Source organism: Mirounga angustirostris, unplaced genomic scaffold, assembly GCF_029215605.1.
Source record: "Mirounga angustirostris isolate CCGP_5_RB_7025 unplaced genomic scaffold, mMirAng1.0.hap1 SCAF_1, whole genome shotgun sequence".
Taxonomy (NCBI): Eukaryota; Metazoa; Chordata; class Mammalia; order Carnivora; family Phocidae; genus Mirounga; species Mirounga angustirostris.
In genome coordinates, this window is record NW_026991709.1 from 150,612,083 (window position 1) to 150,630,961 (window position 18,879).

The 18,879-nt window shown below is 48.2% G+C and overlaps 1 protein-coding gene and 1 long non-coding RNA gene across 2 annotated transcripts in view; both read left to right on the forward strand.

Moving 5' to 3' along the window:
- The first annotated feature begins 3,505 nt into the window (after positions 1–3,505).
- Positions 3,506–18,879, forward strand: part of DCLK3 (doublecortin like kinase 3) — a 51,162-nt gene continuing 35,788 nt past the window's right edge. Inside the window, 1 exon segment of the mRNA XM_045904069.3 lies at positions 3,506–3,862. Within this exon segment, the coding sequence (XP_045760025.2) occupies positions 3,796–3,862 (67 nt within the window). The 5' untranslated portion in view covers positions 3,506–3,795.
- Positions 3,877–11,011, forward strand: LOC123863962 (uncharacterized). The gene is made up of 3 exons (XR_008505094.2): positions 3,877–4,886; positions 5,765–5,920; positions 7,373–11,011. It is a non-coding gene; the product is annotated as an uncharacterized LOC123863962 (long non-coding RNA).

The window sequence follows — 18,879 nt, forward strand, 5'->3', positions numbered from 1 at the left end:
AATAATCTCGCAAGAGGTTGATCTAGGGAGGGAAGGAGAGACGTGGTGACAGCTGGGGGTGGGGAGGTGCCTAGAAATGCCCTATCCATATGGTAGGGAGAAATTTAAAGTGTCACTGGAGAAAGCACATTGCAGATTTGTTGGAATAGTGGTCTGTGTTAAGATGCTGAATTTTTCTCCTTTTCCTCCATCTCAATCTGGAGTCATCCTGGGCAATGCTGGGAAGCAGAGCAATTTCTCTTAGAGGCTTCATTATCCCTTTATCTAGGTCTTTCCTGCAAGTTTCTCTGACAGTGGTATCCCACCTGGGATTGACCTCCTGGAAATTTTCTAGCTCTTTCCTCAACAAAACCTACCTGGTGTCCTGGATATGTCAGTCAATTTCCCTGCCATTAGCAATTTCCCCTCCAGGCTTAGAATATCCTAGGCGCAGCCTCTGAAAGGTCCTCCTCCTCCTACCCCCCCAGGCTTGACTTCCATTCCAATTCCTCTAGCTGCTTTCACAGAGCCATGGCTATTTGGACCAGGGATGGACTCCTACCCCAAAGCAGTTGATCCAGTATAAGTGGCCTGGTCAGAATAAATAAGCTGAGCTGAGTATGTTCCTTACTGGAGAAACTGGAGTCTCAGATGGATCAATTGCAGGAGACATTTGAGAGTCAGGTCATGAGGTGGTAGCCAATCTGCTTTTGGATATTTGTGAGATTTCTTCAGATATCCTTAAATCCTTAAATCCTATCCTGTGCTCCCTGCCACCTTGAGCTAATGGGTGAATTTTGATCACTTGCAACCAGAGCAGCTCTGACATCCTGACTAGACCAACAGGAGTATTATTCCATTTTCTTCAGCTATGCTCAATGAGTTGCTAGTTAAGTGGTTCACTGTAAGCAAGATGGTTCTTTTCTGTCTTCTATTTGACAAAAATGATTGCAAATGTACGTGATCAATGTTTCTCTTAATATGAAAATAAAGTGATTTCCTTTTTGAGTGAATTGATACCAATCATCACTTAGGAGCTAATAACAATGGACTCTGACTATGGTGACTTAAACATACAAGGATTCACTCTCTCTTAAAAGGAAAGTCCAAAGTTGATAGTTGAGGGGTGCAATGGTAGCTGCAGGATGTTGTAAGGTACTGAGGCTTCTATTTTTTCTGCTCTGCAGTTCTTAGGGCTTGGTTTCCATCTTCATGTGGTGACTGACCACATGACCCAAGATGGCTGCTGAAGCTCCAGCCATCATCAACCATCATGTGTGCTAGCTTTTGCCATAATTCTGAGAAACAAACCAGCCCCAAACTCAGTAGCTTACAATAATTGGCATTTCTTTGTCTCACTCCTAGGTCTGTAAGTCTGGTGGGGGTAGCTCTGCTTTAGTCTGCAGGTTGGCTGAATTTAGCAACAGGTCCAAGTTTAGGTCTGCTACATGTTTCTTGACATTTTGCTTTGACCAGCTGTTGGAAGGAGCATATAATGGTTAAAGCAAATCACAGGAATACATTCCAAGCCTTTATTCCCATTATATCTGATAACATCCCATGGGTCAAAGTCAGGAAAATGGTCAAATCTAAAATCAAGGTTTGGGAAGTACATTCCATGTACCTTAAAGGGTGGGTTGTCTAATTCTATTAAGGGATGGAGTGAAGAGTTGAAAATAATAATTGAACCAACCACACATTATGTGTGAAATCCCGGACAAAAGAAGGAGGTTGAGAGGGACAAAGGAACATAGCTATTAACCACATCTGTTTTTAACAAGCCCATTCGAAATTCCCACAGAACCCATCCTATTCTATTTCATTGGCCAGAAACTTTCCATATGACCATTCTTGATTGCAAGGGAGCCCAGGAAATGTATTCTTTATTCCAGGCTGCAGGGTGCTCAGCTAAACACTGGGGTCTCTTTCAAGGTCAGAAAGAGGGAAGAAGTATTCAGGCAACTAGTGATGTCTTTCACAGTGTTCAACAAGATGCATCGTATTTACCCCTCACTGTTGCAAGGTAATCTGATAACTTCAGTTAAGGTGTTCATCATGCGTCTAATTAACATATAAATGATTATCTAACCAATAATTAAACACTGCTGGACTGTTGCTTTTGCAAGAAGGAAAATATAAGTCATCTGAGTTCTCTTCCACAAGTTAAACGTTTTTCTCAAACTCAGTTTCAGTTTTACTTACTCCTAAAACATAAATGATGGGGCCAGGAGGAGTGGCTGCTAAAGGCTTCTAAAAAGAAAGTATTTAAGTAGCTGAAAGGCACTTGCCTCCGAGAGAAATTCCCAAATAGGCTCTTCCTTCAGGCTTTTGCTGAAGTGCCACCTTGTCAGTGAGGCCTTTCCTGACAACGCACCTTAAAATAACCACTTCCCCCTTTCCTTACTTCCTTTTTCTCCATATCATTTATAACCCTACTTGATTATTTCATTATCTGCCTCCTCTCTCTAGAGGGTGAGTGACTTGGAGGCAGGTCACTTGTCATTTTGATCACTGTTGGTGAACTGGATTGCTGACTATGGTCCTCTATGATTGCTTTGGGTTGTCTGGTCATCTTGCCAGCTAGAAGCAGAAGCTTCTTTTTCACACAATGGCTTCATGAGGCTGTTGCAGCCATTCTGTGACCCTGGGTCTGGGGAGAAAAGGCAATCTGTTGAAGGTGGGCTTTTAGAAGCCTGGAAGGATATTTGGTCCTAAGCTCATCCCTGAGAGGCAGAAACAGCCTTCTTTTAGACTTGTTCTGTGCGAGACAGATGCTGACACCTGGGACCTGGCCTGGTACTCTTAGCTTAGCCTCAGTGTTCTGTTGAACCCAAACAATTTCACAGAACATCGACATTGGACAAGGTCGCTCTGTGACCTGACGGATCAGGGCAAAATCAAGACCACTTCTGTAATCTTGTCAGTGGCCACGTGGAGAGGTGTGTGTATGGTGGTCCCCTGCATTCACCCTCTCTCCCAGGAGGGGCCTGAGAGCCGGTGCTTGAGAATATGGGTCGTCTGGGCCTGGGACCATGACTGCAGACCTGGGATATCTGCAAATATGAGGATTGGGGGGGGGGGTGGTACTTGGAAGGGGTACAACAGTGCAAGGGACATTGAGCAGCCTTTGGATGGTACCAGGAAGGCATGAGGCTGAGGGCTGTTTTGTACCCTTTGCCTTAGAAGCCACACGTGTGGTCAGAATGGGAGCAGGTCTCTGAATCTAGGGGACCATAGGATGTAAGTGGCTGCGGGACCTGGGGTCAGCGTGCTAGAGTAGCGGGAATGGGGTGGGATGGAGGGAGAGGTGCGGGAAGTCTGGACTCGAAACTGCCAGGACTGTGGGGTTCCTGAGGCTGTCTTTGGTTTGCCACCTACAGAGAACGTGGGCGAGGCTCACGTTCAGAGCAGGATCCCGCCTGGCTCCAGGGCGTGCAGGGCGGGGAAGGAGTGCGGGAAGGCTGGACCGGGCGGGGCCGCCCAGGGGTCCCCTAGGGCCACCTCCCGGCACGAGCTGGCGGAGTAGGGGTGTGGGCGCCCGTTCCCCGTCCGCCCCGCCTCCAGGGCCCAGCGCGGCGCGCACGCTGGGCCAGCGCGGGGAGCGAGGCTGCGGCGCCGCGCGGTTGCTAAGCCCGGCGCCCCCGGAGACGTTCCCGGTGGCTGTCGCCGGGCGGGCGGCGGGAGGGAGAGGAGAGAGGCGGGCGCGGGCGGCTGGCCACTCGGTCGCGCCGCGCCTCCCCGCGCCAGCTCGGCCGTCGAGCCGCGGCCCCGCGCTGCCACCGCCGCGCCCCGGGCGCCCGAGCCCGCCGCCCCGCCATGCCCGCCGCCGCGCCCACTCCGCGCCCGCCGCCGCCCCCGGCCCGCCCCGCGCCGCCCGCCCCGGGTAAGTGCCGCGTGCCCGGGCCCCAGCGGGTCGGGGACGCAGAGACCCCGCTCCGTGCGGGGTGGGGGCGCCGTGCCAGCCCCGCGGGGGTGCCCCAAGCGCTGTGTGTGTGTGTGTGTCCGCGCGCGCGCGCGTCTACACCCGCTGGAACTCGCTTGCTCGGGGTTAGGGGGATAACGCTGTCCGCAGCTGGTTTCCTCTTCGTTGCCAGCCAGAGGGGCCTTCCCGGGAAACGCGTGGGCATCCTTCGAGGTGCCGTGGGGCTGCGGAAGAGTGCAGGCACCCGGCAGGCAGCTGACGTTTATGGAGCATCTCAGTGTGCCAGGTGCTTTGCCTGGAGTTGACCACCTTCCATCCTTTCCACAATCTGTAAGGAAGGTGGAATTATCCCCATTTCTCAGATGAGCAACGGCCCTGCCCAGAACTCTTGACTTGCCCGAGGTCATATGGCTTGGTAACTATAGAGCTGGGATTTGAGCCCAGGTCTGCGGAGCTCTCCGACCGAGCTAAAAGAAAGGAAACTCCTTAGAACTAGGTAAAGAAACACACAGAAGAACTAAAGACCACCAGGATAAAGCCTACGGGCAAAGCATTTGGGAATTAACAGGGAAAAAAACAAATGAGTTCGTGAAATCTCCCATCACTTAATTTCAAATCTAAGACCGCATTTACACAGCCTTCTACGTCTGGCTCTGGGGGCGAGGTGTTGGAGGTGGAGAGAAGACTGCGCCAGGGCTGGGCAGAGGCGGCTGGGGACACCTTCTCAGCGGATCCGCCTGCTGGGAGTGGGGGGGGGGGTGGGGTGAGGAGAAGTTGTGGAGGGAACTCAGTTGTTATTCATCGCCAATGTTAGTCATCCCTTCACCTCACCCCGCCCCGTGGATTCTATTTCCTTCCTTTACTCCCTGTTTTGTCCAAGATGACCGTAGTCAAATTGAAGCTGGTCCTACTGCCATCACTATGTGTCACCACGTCTTGGCATCCAGTGGTCCTGTGCTTCGGTGACTGTGTTAGGAGCTGTGAGGTCAGTCTGGGTTACTGCTGGGAGAGGTGGTCTGGTGGGCTGGTGTTGAGCTGACAATCACCATCACAACCAATAAGGCATCTAGAACGGTAGCCAAGCACTGGGCTTTTCCTTAAGGGGCAAGGTAGCAAAAAGCAGGGGCCTTAGGAAGTAAAAAAGGAAAGGCATGCTGGGGTTGCTGGAAAAGCATCTCAACTTAAAATTTGGATTGCTTTGGGTGGTGCCATAGAAGGCTTCACTGGAGAAAGAACAGAGAGGAGAAAACGATGGCTGAAAGATGCTCTGTAACTTACTTCGTTTAGGTGTAAAAGGTCTTTGAGTCGTGTTCTTTGCTGGTGAGCTAGAAAAGTGTGAGAACGGAGAGTCTCCACATAAGAACCCCATGAAGCCCTCAGAATAATGGAGGTTAAGTCTTAGTTTATCGTGGCCAGGCTGCAGGCAAAGCTTGGAGAGAGAAATGCTGGAACGTTGAGCTTCAGTGCTAGGCTCATTTTCTGTGGAACCCATGGTTTCCCCACCTTTTCCTTTGGTGGCCTCCTATTAACGTCTAAATTTGGCCCTTCTGGTGGTGAAGCAGAGCCCCTTTTGAAGATGCATAAGTGGGGGAGTTCTTTGGAAAGGATGTTTTGTTAACTGCCTGGTAATGTAGGTCAGGAGAGGGAAATGCAGGGAGAGTGGAAAAGTGCAGAAGAAGACATTCGTACTGGGAATCAGGGAGTGGAGTTCCATCCCCAGAGGTCTGCGGCTTCCTGGTGACCTGGGGACAAGTCACTAAACTTTCCTGGGAATGTCAGCCTCTTCAACTTTCTTTTTTTTTTTTTCTTTTTTCTTTTTATTTATTTATTTATTTTTAAAGATTTTATTTATTTATTTGACAGAGAGAGAGACAGCGAGAGCAGGAACACAAGCAGGGGGAGTGGGAGAGGGAGAAGCAGGCTTCCCGCCGAGCAGGGAGCCCGATGTGGGGCTCGATCCCAGGACCCTGGGATCATGACCTGAGCCGAAGGCAGACGCTTAACGACTGAGACACCCAGGTGCCCCAACTTTCTTTATTTAATAATAATTGTCAAGCCAACCTCAGAGGGTTGTTGGTGATCAAAGGGGAAATGTTTTCATTGACTCGTCAGATGCTTATTGAGCAAGTCCATAAAATCAGTACCCAGGGAGAACGGGCAGTCTCTCAGAGCTGGTGGTGTATGTGGAGGCTTTGTGGTATAGGCAGGAAGTGATGGAGTAGAGAGAAGCTCCAGTTCAGGGGTTGTATGAGGGGACAGGGTGGCGCTTGCGTTGGTCTGGAAGGCTAAGTGTTCATAGAACTTTGCAAACGGCAGTATGCCTTGTAGTGTATAGTTATGGGGGTTAGAGCTCTTGAGTCTGTCGGAACTGCCTCCAAATCACTTCAAAGCTGTGTGATCCTTAGAGGGTACCCAACTACTCTGAGCCTCCGTTTCCTCATTGGTAAAATGGGCATGAGCAAATTAGTCTGGGGACTTAGTGGTGTAAGGCACTTAGCAGATATTATTGCAAGTGGAAAGTATTACTATTAAAGTTACCTTTTAGGCTGAAGAGATTCTATTTGGGTGCCTTGGCCCAGTGCTTCTCAAATATTCTTAGGCATATGACTCATCTGGGAATCTTGTTAAAATGCAGATTCTGATCCAGGAAGTCTGGGGTGGGGCCTGAGATTCTGCTTTTCCCACCAGCTCCTAAGTTTTGTAAGTGTTACTTGTTTGGAGACCACACTTTGAGTACTAGGCCTTAGGCCCCTGTTAGGGCTGAGGAGCACTGTGCTTGAGGAGATGATGGGGAGGGTTGGGCCTCCTGGGCAGGTCTGGTTGTTGCTGGGGCAGAGACAGCTGGGACTTATTCCCTGTAGGGGTAATGGATCTAACTTCCTTCAAGTGCCTTAGACTAGCCCCCTGGAGGAAGCTCTTCCTGGCCAAATGGCCAAATGGCCAAATGGTGCCTACTCTCCTTGCATGCTGGTCTTGAGGGTGTAGAGATGAGGGAGCCGCTGACCCTGTCACAGTGTGGTTGCGGGTAGGGCGGGGATAGGCATGTGAATGTGTGATCTTTTACATGGTAAGATACGCATTCTGTATAGTTCATGGGTAATGATGATAGGGGTCAGGGGGAAGAATAGGGAGGAAGACTTCCAGCTGGTACTTATATCTGACCTGGGTTTTGAAGGGTGAATCACAGTGGTGGGCTGGGGGGAGGAGAACAGAAGAGTAAGGGGGCTGGCATTCTAGGATTAAGGAACAGCATGTGCAAAGGTCAGGTGTCATGAAACAGCTTGGTGTGTTCAGGTCATTGAACTAAGAGCTGTTGGAAGCATGAGTATGAGTAGAAGGGCTCGGGCAGGGAGGCTGCAGTGGGCTAAGTCAGGATGGGCTAAGCTCTGCTGCAGTAACAAATCAACTTCACCATCCTTATAGCTTAACCTGACCAAGGTTATCTGTCACTCACACTCTGTGTCCCTCCAGGTCAGCAGAAGGCCAAAGTGGAAGAGCTTTGCCCATCTTGCAGACACACCATTTGGAAAATGTGGCCTCTGTAGTCACCAGCGCAGGAGGAGCTCATGGGAGAATTGCTCTCCGACTCCTCTGTGCTTTGCTCTGGAACTGATGCATTGCTGCTCATGCCCACAGCCCGTTGGTCAGACCTCACTGGGAGGCCCTGGGAAAGGATGGGGGGTGACGTGTGTGGATGGAAAGTTCAGAGAACATCACTGTCTCTCCCACGTAGGGCTTGTTATGGACCTTAAGCCTCATTCCGAATTTCTCCAATGGGAGGATTATGTGAATTCCTTTAAAGGAAACAAAATGTTGTAGATTCCTAGTGGTGGCTTAAATTATTTTTTATTATAATGTAGTTCAAAGACGTAGTAGCATGAAAGAGGTCAATACTCTATGCTTGGAACTCGCATATGACTCTGAAACCAAAACAAATATATGTGTAAAATATCAACACAGCTACAAATCGAGAAATTCAAATTAACTGGATGAATTTAGTGTGATGGATGAAGTTATTTTCGCTACAATGAAATCACTGTTTCTGATTCTAAAAACAACTGTTCAGGTCTTGTGAATTTGGTATGATATGTGTCGTGCCACATGGGTTACCTGATGGCTCAGTTCTCATTAGTTCTCTATGTTAAGTCTGATTTCTTATTTTCTTATTAGCCTGTGACAGTTAAAATATTTCTGGTCGCCAACTATATCGTAAATGCACGAATACACCCAGTGAAACGATGTGGCAGCACTTGGCCATAACATGGATGTTCACATGATCCAGAATATGTTTCTGTAGATTTTCTATGGATAAGCTTAAAAAAGATTATCATGGAAATGGAAGCACAAAGTTAAACAAACATAATTTGAGAGAACTTGCAAATGCCCTAGAATGTGTCTGAGGATCCTCGGGAATTTGAGAAACAGGTGGAAAAAACCCCTGGAGTGTTTAATGAAGGAGGCAGATGACCAGCTTTATGGCTCAGAGACATTGCTTGCCCAGGTGTGGGTAGGTATGGGGTAGGGCGGAAGGCCAGAGACAGGGGGGTCGGGTCCCATGTGCTGAGGATAGGCACTGAGGCAGTGAGTAGTTAAGGGAATGGAGAAGAGGTGCCAGGTTTGAGAGAGATTTGGGAGGTGGAAACCACAGGACTTGGAGATTGGCTGTGGGGGGTGAGGGGAGGGATGCGGAGTCAGAGATGGCTCATCACCATGGGGTCGGGGTGGCTGACGGTGCCACTGACCAGGGTGAGGACCACCCACGTCCACGGGAAGCCCAGAAGAGCTCCACGCCAGAGCTGGACTACCCATATTCATCGCCCCGTCTTTCCTGACTGACTTGAGCTCTCCGGAACCGATTTCTGAGGAACTGCAGTGTCTTGCAGTGTCTGGTTTTTTTTGTTTTTGGTTTTTTCCCTCTCTAGGACTTTTCGTTAGTGCTCATTTGGGATGTGATTGGCTTTGTTAGCCTTTCGGTTGTGTCTGCTGGTCCTGACCCACTGGAGCAGGTTCTCTGTGGCCTAATTAGGCACATACCTTGTGTCTTCTCCATGTTTTGAGAAAGTGAAAAATATTTGACAAAATCGTGGATGGTTCTGAGAGAGAAGCTGTCATACCATATAAAGTGAGATTAGTTATCTGCCTTCAGTTTTTAAGAGCACCAAGTCTGGTTTTTTTTTTTTTTTTGGACAGAGATACTCAAAATTCTCCGAGGAGAGAACAGGTGCGGCGCAGGTTAAATGCTCTCTAGGTAATTACATAACAAGGAATCTGGAAACTCTGCCCTTGGGGGAAGCTGAGGGCAGAGAACACAAGGGCACCCAAACAGACATACAAATAAAAATGTCACAAACTGAAGGCAAATCTCTATGCTGGCCAGAGTGAGATCTTGTATTAATTAAAGTTACTGGCTCGAAATAATTTAAAATGTCACCTGGTGTCTCCTCTTTGTGTGAATTATTAACCCGACCTACCCTCCTCCGTGGAAGCCCCAGGAGCCAACTGCCAGAAGTGCCTTCCGTTCTGTGTGTTCCCGCTCACGACCAGCTGCTACTTGTCTCTTGGCCTTGGCACAGGCGTCACCTTCGTGGCAGAGCTTCTGACGTCCTCCAGGGGACCCGCACCCCACCGCATCTCTTTGGAACTTGTGACAAATGGTGTGTAAGCAAGGGCTGACCTGTCACCCCCCAGAGACCACACGCTTCCGGAGGACAGGCACTGTGTCTACTCGTCTTGGAATCCCCCCCAGACTAGTGGAGCATTTTTCCTAAGAGCTGGCTCCACACCCACGAGCTAGGCACCTTTGAGAACCATTGTTGGTCTGGTTGGAGGGGCTGTGGTCTACGCCACAGTGGCCTGATTTTTGGAATGTCTCCTCTGGGAATGGGTTGGGTGAAGCTGGTTGTTCAATGTAGTTCAGATGTTGTGTTGATTTTGGATTGGCTGTACCCAGAATCCGTGCCCCCCAGATATTCATGTGCTCCCCTTCTTGAGCAGATGCTATCAGCCCTGGCTTTAGTTCTTGTTCTTACGGTTCCCCTGCAATCCACCGCAGCCCTGTTTGAGGGCTTTCTTTGGCCGTAGGGGAATGGCTCGCTCATTCTTGGAGAAAGCCAGAGGTTCTGGGGAGTTAATGCTCCTGAGAGCCACCCTCAACCCCTCATGGAGGGCAACGGGTGGATAAATATCACAGTTGCCTTGCCCCTCCGGTGGGACAACCTTTGGACATGTTCTACCCATTCTCCCAGAAGGTTCCTCTCCGAGCTGAGCCCAGATTGTCCATAGCAGCGACCAGCTGGCCCATGCTGCTGGACTGCCTCATTGCTTCACCCTCCGCAGCGCTTCCCAGGATCACCTCCCAGCTCAACTCAAATCCTGACCCCAGGCTCTGCTTTTGGGAGAGTCCAACACAAGACCCTTTTGGGTTGACTGGGGCAACTGGACTATGGGTGGAAGTGCTGTGTGTCACTTGTCTTGCAGAGCAGAGAAGAGCCAGGGCACTGCCATTGTGTCTGTCCCACTTGGAGGGTCTGAGATGGAGGAGGGCTGCTCAGTCCACGTGGAATTCATACGGGCAAGAACTCTTCTTATGGTAGCTGCTGTCTGAGGCTCCTACCTACCTGCCATGTAGGGTGCCAACACTGAAGTCAGTCCATCCTCCATTTCCCCGCCCTGTGCTGATGCCTGAGAGCTTGGGATCTTACACCTGTGACCTCCTTTAATGCTTCCAGTGTCCAAACTCTCCTCCCTTCGGTGGCTTGATTAATATTAAAGTACAGTTTATTTATGTGTTTCTGTGGCTTCTAAGTCATCTGGTATCCAAATTCATTTTACTTCCAATTATTAACCAATTGTTTCAATATTGAATAAAAATGATTCTTACCTTCCTGATTAGTTTGTAATGATCTTGTATTATACATTAAATTCTCATGCGAAGTGGTATCTATTTTGAGGCTACAATTTTCTTTTTTTCCCCTAAAATCCAGCTATTCTTGTGTAAGTACCAAGATCTTGCAATTGGAGCTCTGTAATATATTTTACTATCTTCATTACTCATTTTCATCTCTCTCCTGTCCTCCCTCAAAAATTGCATCAATACTTAAACGGCATCAAACCTACAAATTACAATTGAGAAGAACTGATTTTTTTTTTTTTTTTTTTTTTTGAGAAAGAGAGGGAATGGGGGAATGTGCAAGTGTGGTGGGGAGAGTAGGGAGAGGGAGAATCCTTCATGCCCAGCACGGAGTCCGACATGGGGCTCGGTCTCACGACCCTGAGATCATGACCTGAGCTGAAATCGAGAGTCAGACACTTAACCAACTGAGCCACCCAGGCGCCCTGGCAAGAACTGATATGTTTAATTGACTAAGACTTCACATTCTGGAATGGAAAGTCATTTAAATTTGCTTGTTGGGGTCTCTGACTGGCACTAGACATCACTAGCCCCAACATCATAGTCTTCCCTTAGATGATTGACACTTGTTAGTAATAGCATGTTTATATTGTGAGTCTGGATAAAAAGATGATGTCAGTGATCTTCAGTGAGGCTAAAGACAGGCCTACTATGTCAACCGTTAATGTAGAACAAAATAAAAGGACACCACAGCCCTGGTCAGGGTCTAACCTTGTGTTTGAGTTAAGAAAACCAAAATCATTGGCCATATTAATTTAAGAAGGAAAAGGAGACAGAAAGCAATTGAGCGCATTAGACTGAAGCTCCTTTTTCTTTTTGGAACTTGGAGTCAACTGATGACCAAGGGTTGCAGGCCTCCCCAGTAATGTAATTTTGAGGAAGCTCCTGAGTAAAGTTTTAAGTCTACTGTGTGTTGGTTATTTGAACCATGGAGTGCTTTCTCTTTAATGCCATTAGTATTAATTTAGAATTCAAAGGAGTTGATCATTTCCTCAAGAATGGCATAGCTAAAGATGTCTTACTGGTTTTGAAGGTAGTATTTTCCAGAGATGTCCCATAGCATGGAAGGGAAACAGGAGTCCACACTCACATTAAGGAGAAATAAAGAATAAATGAAAACATCTGAGAACCAGTTGAAAGACCCCCGTGGTTCCCATGTTCCCAGGAACATTTGTTAGTTATTTGCTCCCCCCCCCACCACATTACATGTCTTTGTAATGTAGACAAAGCAAAGGTAACAGAGGCTGCCTGGTTCTCTTTTTTAGCTTGCTTTCTCTATCGTTGAGTACAAAGTAGGTGTCTTTGTGAAGCTGTTTTCTTAGAAAGGAAAGTGGAGTGTTGGTGGAGAGGTGGAGAGGGGATGGGTAGGGAGAGAGAGTGATCCCTCTCTTTATTTTGCCCCTCCCCCCACATGCTTGCTTGGCCATAAACAGGATGTGTGGGCTGTTAAGTAGTTTTAAGTAAGGATGTTAACAAAGAAAAGACATACATGATGGGTTTTTATTCTATTGGGAGGAGGGAGTGGAGTTTTAAATACCTGCCCTTTTCAGGGAGGAAAAAAGGAAAGTTTTATATTCTCCATGCTGCCTTGAATAACTGTCAAAAATTCTCAGCAGTTTCTGGCTAGCTGGCTGCCTCGATCTGGAGGCTGGCATTGTGTTTTCTTAACCTACAATTAACTACCATCCGCTCCAAATTCAACCAGTAACAGTCATATCCTTTCATGCGTTTTAAGGAACTCTTTCTTAAAGGTTCTTTAAGTTCTTTTCCTGCTCTTGAAAATATCAGTTTTTGGTGTAAAAGTTACCAAATTAGATATTGGGAAATCACTGATGATCACCACAAACTGTTCTTTCATTCACTCACATTTACTCACTGAGGGTCTCCTATGCCACCCGCCCTGGGCACAGTAATTTTAATTAGTTTAAATTGAAATTGCAAATAGCCCCATGTAGCCGGTGGCTGTCTATTAGCCGGTACAGAGCTGGAGGGCTGGGAGACAGGGATTAGAGCATCGGGTAAATATTGTGACACCTGGTAGTGGTAAGCTGGGAGGGAAGCAGCCCCACGGTTGGTGAGGGAGGGGGATGGAGGGGTTGAGGGTCTTCATGGAACACCTCTTGGAGAAATGATTTTAGATGATCGATTGCAGACCAGACCAAAGGTAGGAAGGATGGTGTGTGTGAGAGAGTTTGAAGACACTCTAGGCATCTCTGGATAATTAACTGCCTTTTGTTTTTAATGAAACATGAAAGATGGGATGCCTTCTATGAATGAATTTGAAAAAACATGCCACAAAACACTCATTCTTATTTTGAGATTTAAAGGCCTTTCATAATTTTAGGCAATGGTGTGGGTTCATGTTCCCTAGAAGCAGAACCTGAGCTCGGGATCCTTGTGTGTATGATTTTGAGGGGAAAACTGTCAGGAGAAGGGAGGTGGGGGGCAAGGGGAGCAGGGGACACAGCTAAGCAAGGATGTGGTCTCTGCTGGAGACAACCTCAGCCCGAGCCCATGGGAATTCTGGAGAATGCACTGCACACAGAGTTGGGCCCCCCTGGGTGAGGGACTGGTCTTTGGTACCATTCCCTGTGCCCATCAGTCACTGATTGTGGGCTGCACTTGCGAAGGTGAAGGTGGGTGTGTAACCTCCTGGGTGGGGGGTCTCCAGTCAACAGAGGGTAATTCTGGAAACTAGAGTAGTGGTGGCCCTTTAACAGCCAACATTCTTAAGAACAGGTGGGTCGGGGTCACTGCCTGGTGGGGGGATCGAGTTGGACACCTGCATCCATGACTGTACTGGCTCTATAGAACGTGGATGACTGAGTAGCTTTAGACAGACTTTGGGGCAGAAACAGATCGAAGGTGTAGGATTTCTTTGATCATCCTGGAACTTCCTGATGATTGTGGACTCAGCTGGTAGGTTGCAGTCATTAGCACGATTATGGATCTCTTGGCTTCTTTCACACACACCTGTTTATTGCCAGCCTACCGCCTGCCTGGCATTAGGTCTGTGCGCTTGGAACCTTGCCAAGCAAGGTCCGTTTATTTAGTAGACACCAGCCCTGCCAGTGACATGTTTTTGGCAAATGTCAAAAGAGCGCATTGCAAGAGATCCTGAAGAAGCTTAACCACAGAAACTGCCAAGGTTTACTTCTGTCAAGGTTCTGAAGGCACCAATCTTTGCCAAAACATTTATAAATGATGCTCGCAAAAGACCTTCGTGCAGCAGGTGGGCTCTTTGAAGGAACTGTACACATTTCTGCCCACTGAGGTTGGCTTCTTTTTTAAGATTTATTTATTTATTTATTTTAGAGAGAGAATGACAGAGTGTGTGCGTGTGCGGCCCCCGAGAGTGCGAGAGGAGCAGAGGAAGAGAATCTCAAGCAGACTCCCTGCTGAGTGCAGAGCCCCCACGACCCCGAGATCATGACCTGAGCCAAAACCAAGAGTCAGCTAACTGAGCCACCCAGGCGCCCCTGACGTTGGCTTCTTAGCAGAGGCGCTGGCTTGCCTTGGTGCCACTGGATTCAGTGTGATTGAACCATGATGTACTGAGCGCTTACATGTGCAGGTGACCTATGCCTGTCATCCTGTTACGGTCTTCACAGCCATTCTGGGAGGCCAGGCCGGTGGTGGCCATGCAGGCCCCCATGGCAGCGAGGACCAGTGGGTACTGTCCCAGCAGAGGTCCCTCTTGGCGCTGGCACTCAGGGTGGGTACTGGGCCCACTGCGAGAGCTTTATGGTGCCTGTTGGCTGTGGGGTGCAGCCTGGGTCCTGGCACAGTGACTTCCCTACTTTTATAGGTTAGAGGAAAACCAAACCCAGTTTGAATTCCCTAAAGGAAGAAGAAAAGTTTGTACCTTAATCTGCTTTCCCCCAACCTCACTCTGTTTGGAATCTTAATACACTTTGGGGAGTTGTGTTTTTAGGTCATCCTGTCTACGGGGATATCAGGGAAAAGCTCACTTGTTTATTACCAGCTGCAGGAACACTGTGGGACTTTATTTTGCCCAGTTGGGATGCTGGCTGCTTTAAGAATTAGGGCAGAGCTAAACTGAAGCTGCTTTGCTTAGGTCCTGTTGATGAGTTGGCGTCCTGCTCTGTTTCCTGTCCTGCTCTGTTTCCTCTCGTTGGTCCCATGAGCTTTGCTTTATTCCACGGTTACAAATGATACCCCTAAATTTGCCTGAGTCCATTGATTGTTTTTGTTCTTACTAATTGGCTGTGTGGCCTTGGGCCCATTGTGTACCCTCTCTTGTCTACATTTGTATCTAGAAATCGAGGGTGTTGGGCTACTGGCCTTTTGGTTCTAACATACAAAGAGTTTCACCCACACAGTCTCTGCTTCCACACATCCTCCTTAAGATTCCCTTTGCATCCTCCTTAGAATGGATCCAAGTCCTTATTTTTGTTTACAAAGGAGGCATATTTCAACATAAGCAATTTCTGAGAATTTTTAACAGTAAACCTGATCAATCATGTAATGACCATGTCTTCAATATTTATGGAAAGTTATTCCTCCATCTGATGGACACAAACCTCAGATAAAGAGCACAATGGAGCTAGTCAGGTTATTTCTTCCTGAGGGAACTTTGGTAATACGTGTCTATCATGGAATCCATCCATTTTATTAAGTCGTCTTCTTTATTGGCATAAAATAATTCATAGTATTCCCTTATCATTATTTTATGTAGAAGGCCCTAGTACTTTCACAAATATGTTGTCGCTCCTAAATATGAGGGAAAACTGTATTTTTTGGAAACATTTCCTTTTAAGTTGCTTTACTTGCTTGCTATTTAATTATATGTTGTACATGGTGGCTGTCTTATCAAGAGGTCAGAATCATTTAAAAAGTGCTTTTTAGGGGCGCCTGGGTGGCTCAGTCGTTAAGCATCTGCCTTCAGCTCAGGTCATGGTTCCAGGGTCCTGGGATCGAGTCCTGATCAGTGGGGAGTCTGCTTCTCCCTCTCCCACTCCCCCTGCTTGTGTTCCCTCTCTCACTGTGTCTCTCTCTGTCAAATAAATAAATAAATAAATAAAATCTTGAAAAAAAAATGCTTTTTAAGGAATCCACAGGCTCTTTGCCTCCTTTGTCCTGTATAATAATGCTTAGCAGAGGGTCCACTGGCCCCACAGATAAGCAGCTGATAAACAAGGAGTCAGAGTCTGTAGGGCCAGGCACTTTCAGATGGTTCAAATATTCCCAGTGTCTCCACATCAATCTGAGATCCATCCAAACCAAAGCATGAAGATGCAGAAAGGGATAGATGTGCTCAGTCTCTCTAGAAAAAAGAAGATGGGGTTTGCTTGTAGAATCATTTCTGCCGCCTCCCCTACAGAAATGGACTGTGGTGTAGCTCTAGTTAGCCCAGTGTGTTTAGATACTGTTAGGACACAGGCCAGTAGAGACTGGTGGTCTGGGGAAGGCCCTTGGGTGCGATAACCAGCCAGAAAAAAGGAAAATATGAGGTCGTGGAGGCATCAAGTCAGCTGGAGACTGTACTTTCTCCTTCCAAAGAGCCTCCCTGAACAGCACTGAGAAAAGCAAAATTCAGCCCAAATCAAGTTTCTTGGGCTGCAGCCGACAATTAGGATTAAAAATCCAGGTCATAGAAAACAACATCCCGGCCTGGGAGCCATGCCTTGTTGGAATTTTACTGAGTGAGAGGTGACACCCCAGGGATGAGATCGTGGGTGAGTTGGGGCGTGTTGGGAGGAAACAGTAAACCCAGGGGTGAGACAGAAAGATAAGCTGTCCCCAGGGGAAGCTTCTGTCAAAGCAACCCAGCATTGGATGTTGCAAAGGGGGACAACATGAGCAACAGGGCGGCATCTGGTGAAGCTCAGCAAACCCAGAGCCGAAGGGGAAAAGGGGAGCATAAAAGCTTCATGTGATGAAATCATCGGAAAGCGGGAGAAGGGTTCATCTGGAGGAAAAACTGTTGGAGAGCAATGGTTATTCTTGTGGTCCCTGGAATGTCTGAGGCCATGTTAATATTAATGCCCAGCTTGGAGTTCCAGTGGCCCCGCCTGCATACACGGGACCTCAGCCAGTGTCCCCGAGTCCCCAGGACAGGGTGTCACCTGTGCTCAGGTACACTGCAGCTCCTATTCTTTCTCCAGCAGTTAAGTCATTCCTCACTCCCCCACCTCTGCTGTCAGTGTGTCCCTAAGGCCCCACGTTGTCCTCTTCTGCTGTGCTGGGGAAGGTGGGGCGGCTGCCTCTGTTTACTCTTGCACCTTGTCACCTGCGTCCCAGAGCCTCACACAGGCTTTTGAAACCCAGCTCATTTAGCGTCCCTCATTGAACCTGTGCTCCGAGGATCGGGAGGGCAGGTGCAGATGCCATTCCACTGCCTCTTTTGTCACCGTCTCTATTCTTCTTCCTTCCTCCCAGGTGTCTGGTACCTGTGCACGAAACACCTCCTTCTTCCGCCTTCGCTCACTCCCTCGCCTGCCCATTTGGCAGCCGGTGCATGTAGATTCCAGAGAAGTGAACCCACCCCTGGGCCAGAGCCGCCCCTGGATCCCACTTGGGATTTGGTTGGGTCATGCCACCATGCTTTCAGGGTGAATCAAAGGCATATGCACTAGTCCAAGGACTTTGTAATCTCCCCCGCCATGGTCTGTGTATTTTGCTTCGGCTAGCCACTTTGGTGATGTAAGAGGTAGTCTGTAGCGTGCTTCTTAAACTTCCAGATGCATCAGACCACCTGGGGATTGTGTTAAAATGCAGAATCTGATCCTGTAGGTCTGGGCTGGGGTCTGAAATTCTGCATTTCCAACAAGCTCCCAGGTGAGTCCAGTGCCGCGGGTCCACTCTGGGTCGTCAAGGTGGTCCTTCTCTCCTTCACTTCTGTGTGCTGTCCTTAAAGGAAAACTCAGGCAATGGACTTTCTGATTGGGCTGCACTGGTGATGTCACATTTTAATTACATACCATACGTTCCTTACTCACATGGTGAAAATGAAGGTACTGTGGGTTGTAATACTACTTTAAGGAATTGGTTTATGGGCCACTTTGAAATTGCTTATAGGCGACCAGCATTCCCAGAAGCATACTCTGGAACTTGTCTCTAGATCTGTGTTTCTCAAGGTGTGGTCCATGAGCCAGCAGCATAGGCATCACGTGGGACCTTGTTAGAGATGCAGACTCTCAGGACCTATCCTAGACCTTGACTGGCTGAATTAGTTCCTGTACGTGAACGCAGTCCCCAGGCGGCGTGTGTGCACATTGGGGATGGGAGCTGCAGCTTAGCCAGTTTAGTTGGATGCCAAAGGAGGCACAGTAGTGACAGTGGAGAAAAGTTCCTCCCTTAGTCATCGGTCCTCTTTGTCGTGGCGTGTCCTGGGATGTTTGGGGAGAGAGGAAAATGCTTTCTGGCTTGCATGGAACATGAAGGTTCCTCAGACAAAATAAAACCAGCAGAAGAGGAAGGGAGAAGTGTGATGTGGTGATGAGGTGGGTAGCGTGTGCAGGATGAGATCAGGGTATCAGGGTGCGGGGAAACCCAAAGATGGGAGGAAGAGTATTACCGAGGGGGATGGGATGAGCTTTGAAAGTGAGGAGATATGGTGCTCACTTCGGCAGCACATATACTAAAATTGAAAGTGAGGAGATATGTAAGCTTGTTCACTTTAAAACCCTCTTCCAGCTAACTCACTGCAACTCCCAAGTAGCTGGGACAGTAAAGTTTTTTCTTTCATTCCTTTTTTTTTTTGGTTTAAACAGAAATTTGTTCTCTCCTGGTTATGGAGTCTTGAAGTCTGAAATCTGATGCTGGGAATGTTGTTTCCTTCTGAGGGCCGTGAGGGAAGGAGCCAGTGAAGGCCTCTCTCCTTGGCTTGTAGATGGCTGTCTTCATGTTCACATGGCATTCTCCCTGTACGATTGTCTGTGTCCAAACTTAACGCCCTTATAAGGATACCACTCATGTTGGATTATAGCCTATCCCAGGGACCTCATTTGAACTTGACTGCCTCTGTGAAAACCCTATCAAAATCATGTCATATTCTGAGAGATGAGGGGGTCAGGACTTTGGATGAATTCAAGGGCGGTGGGAC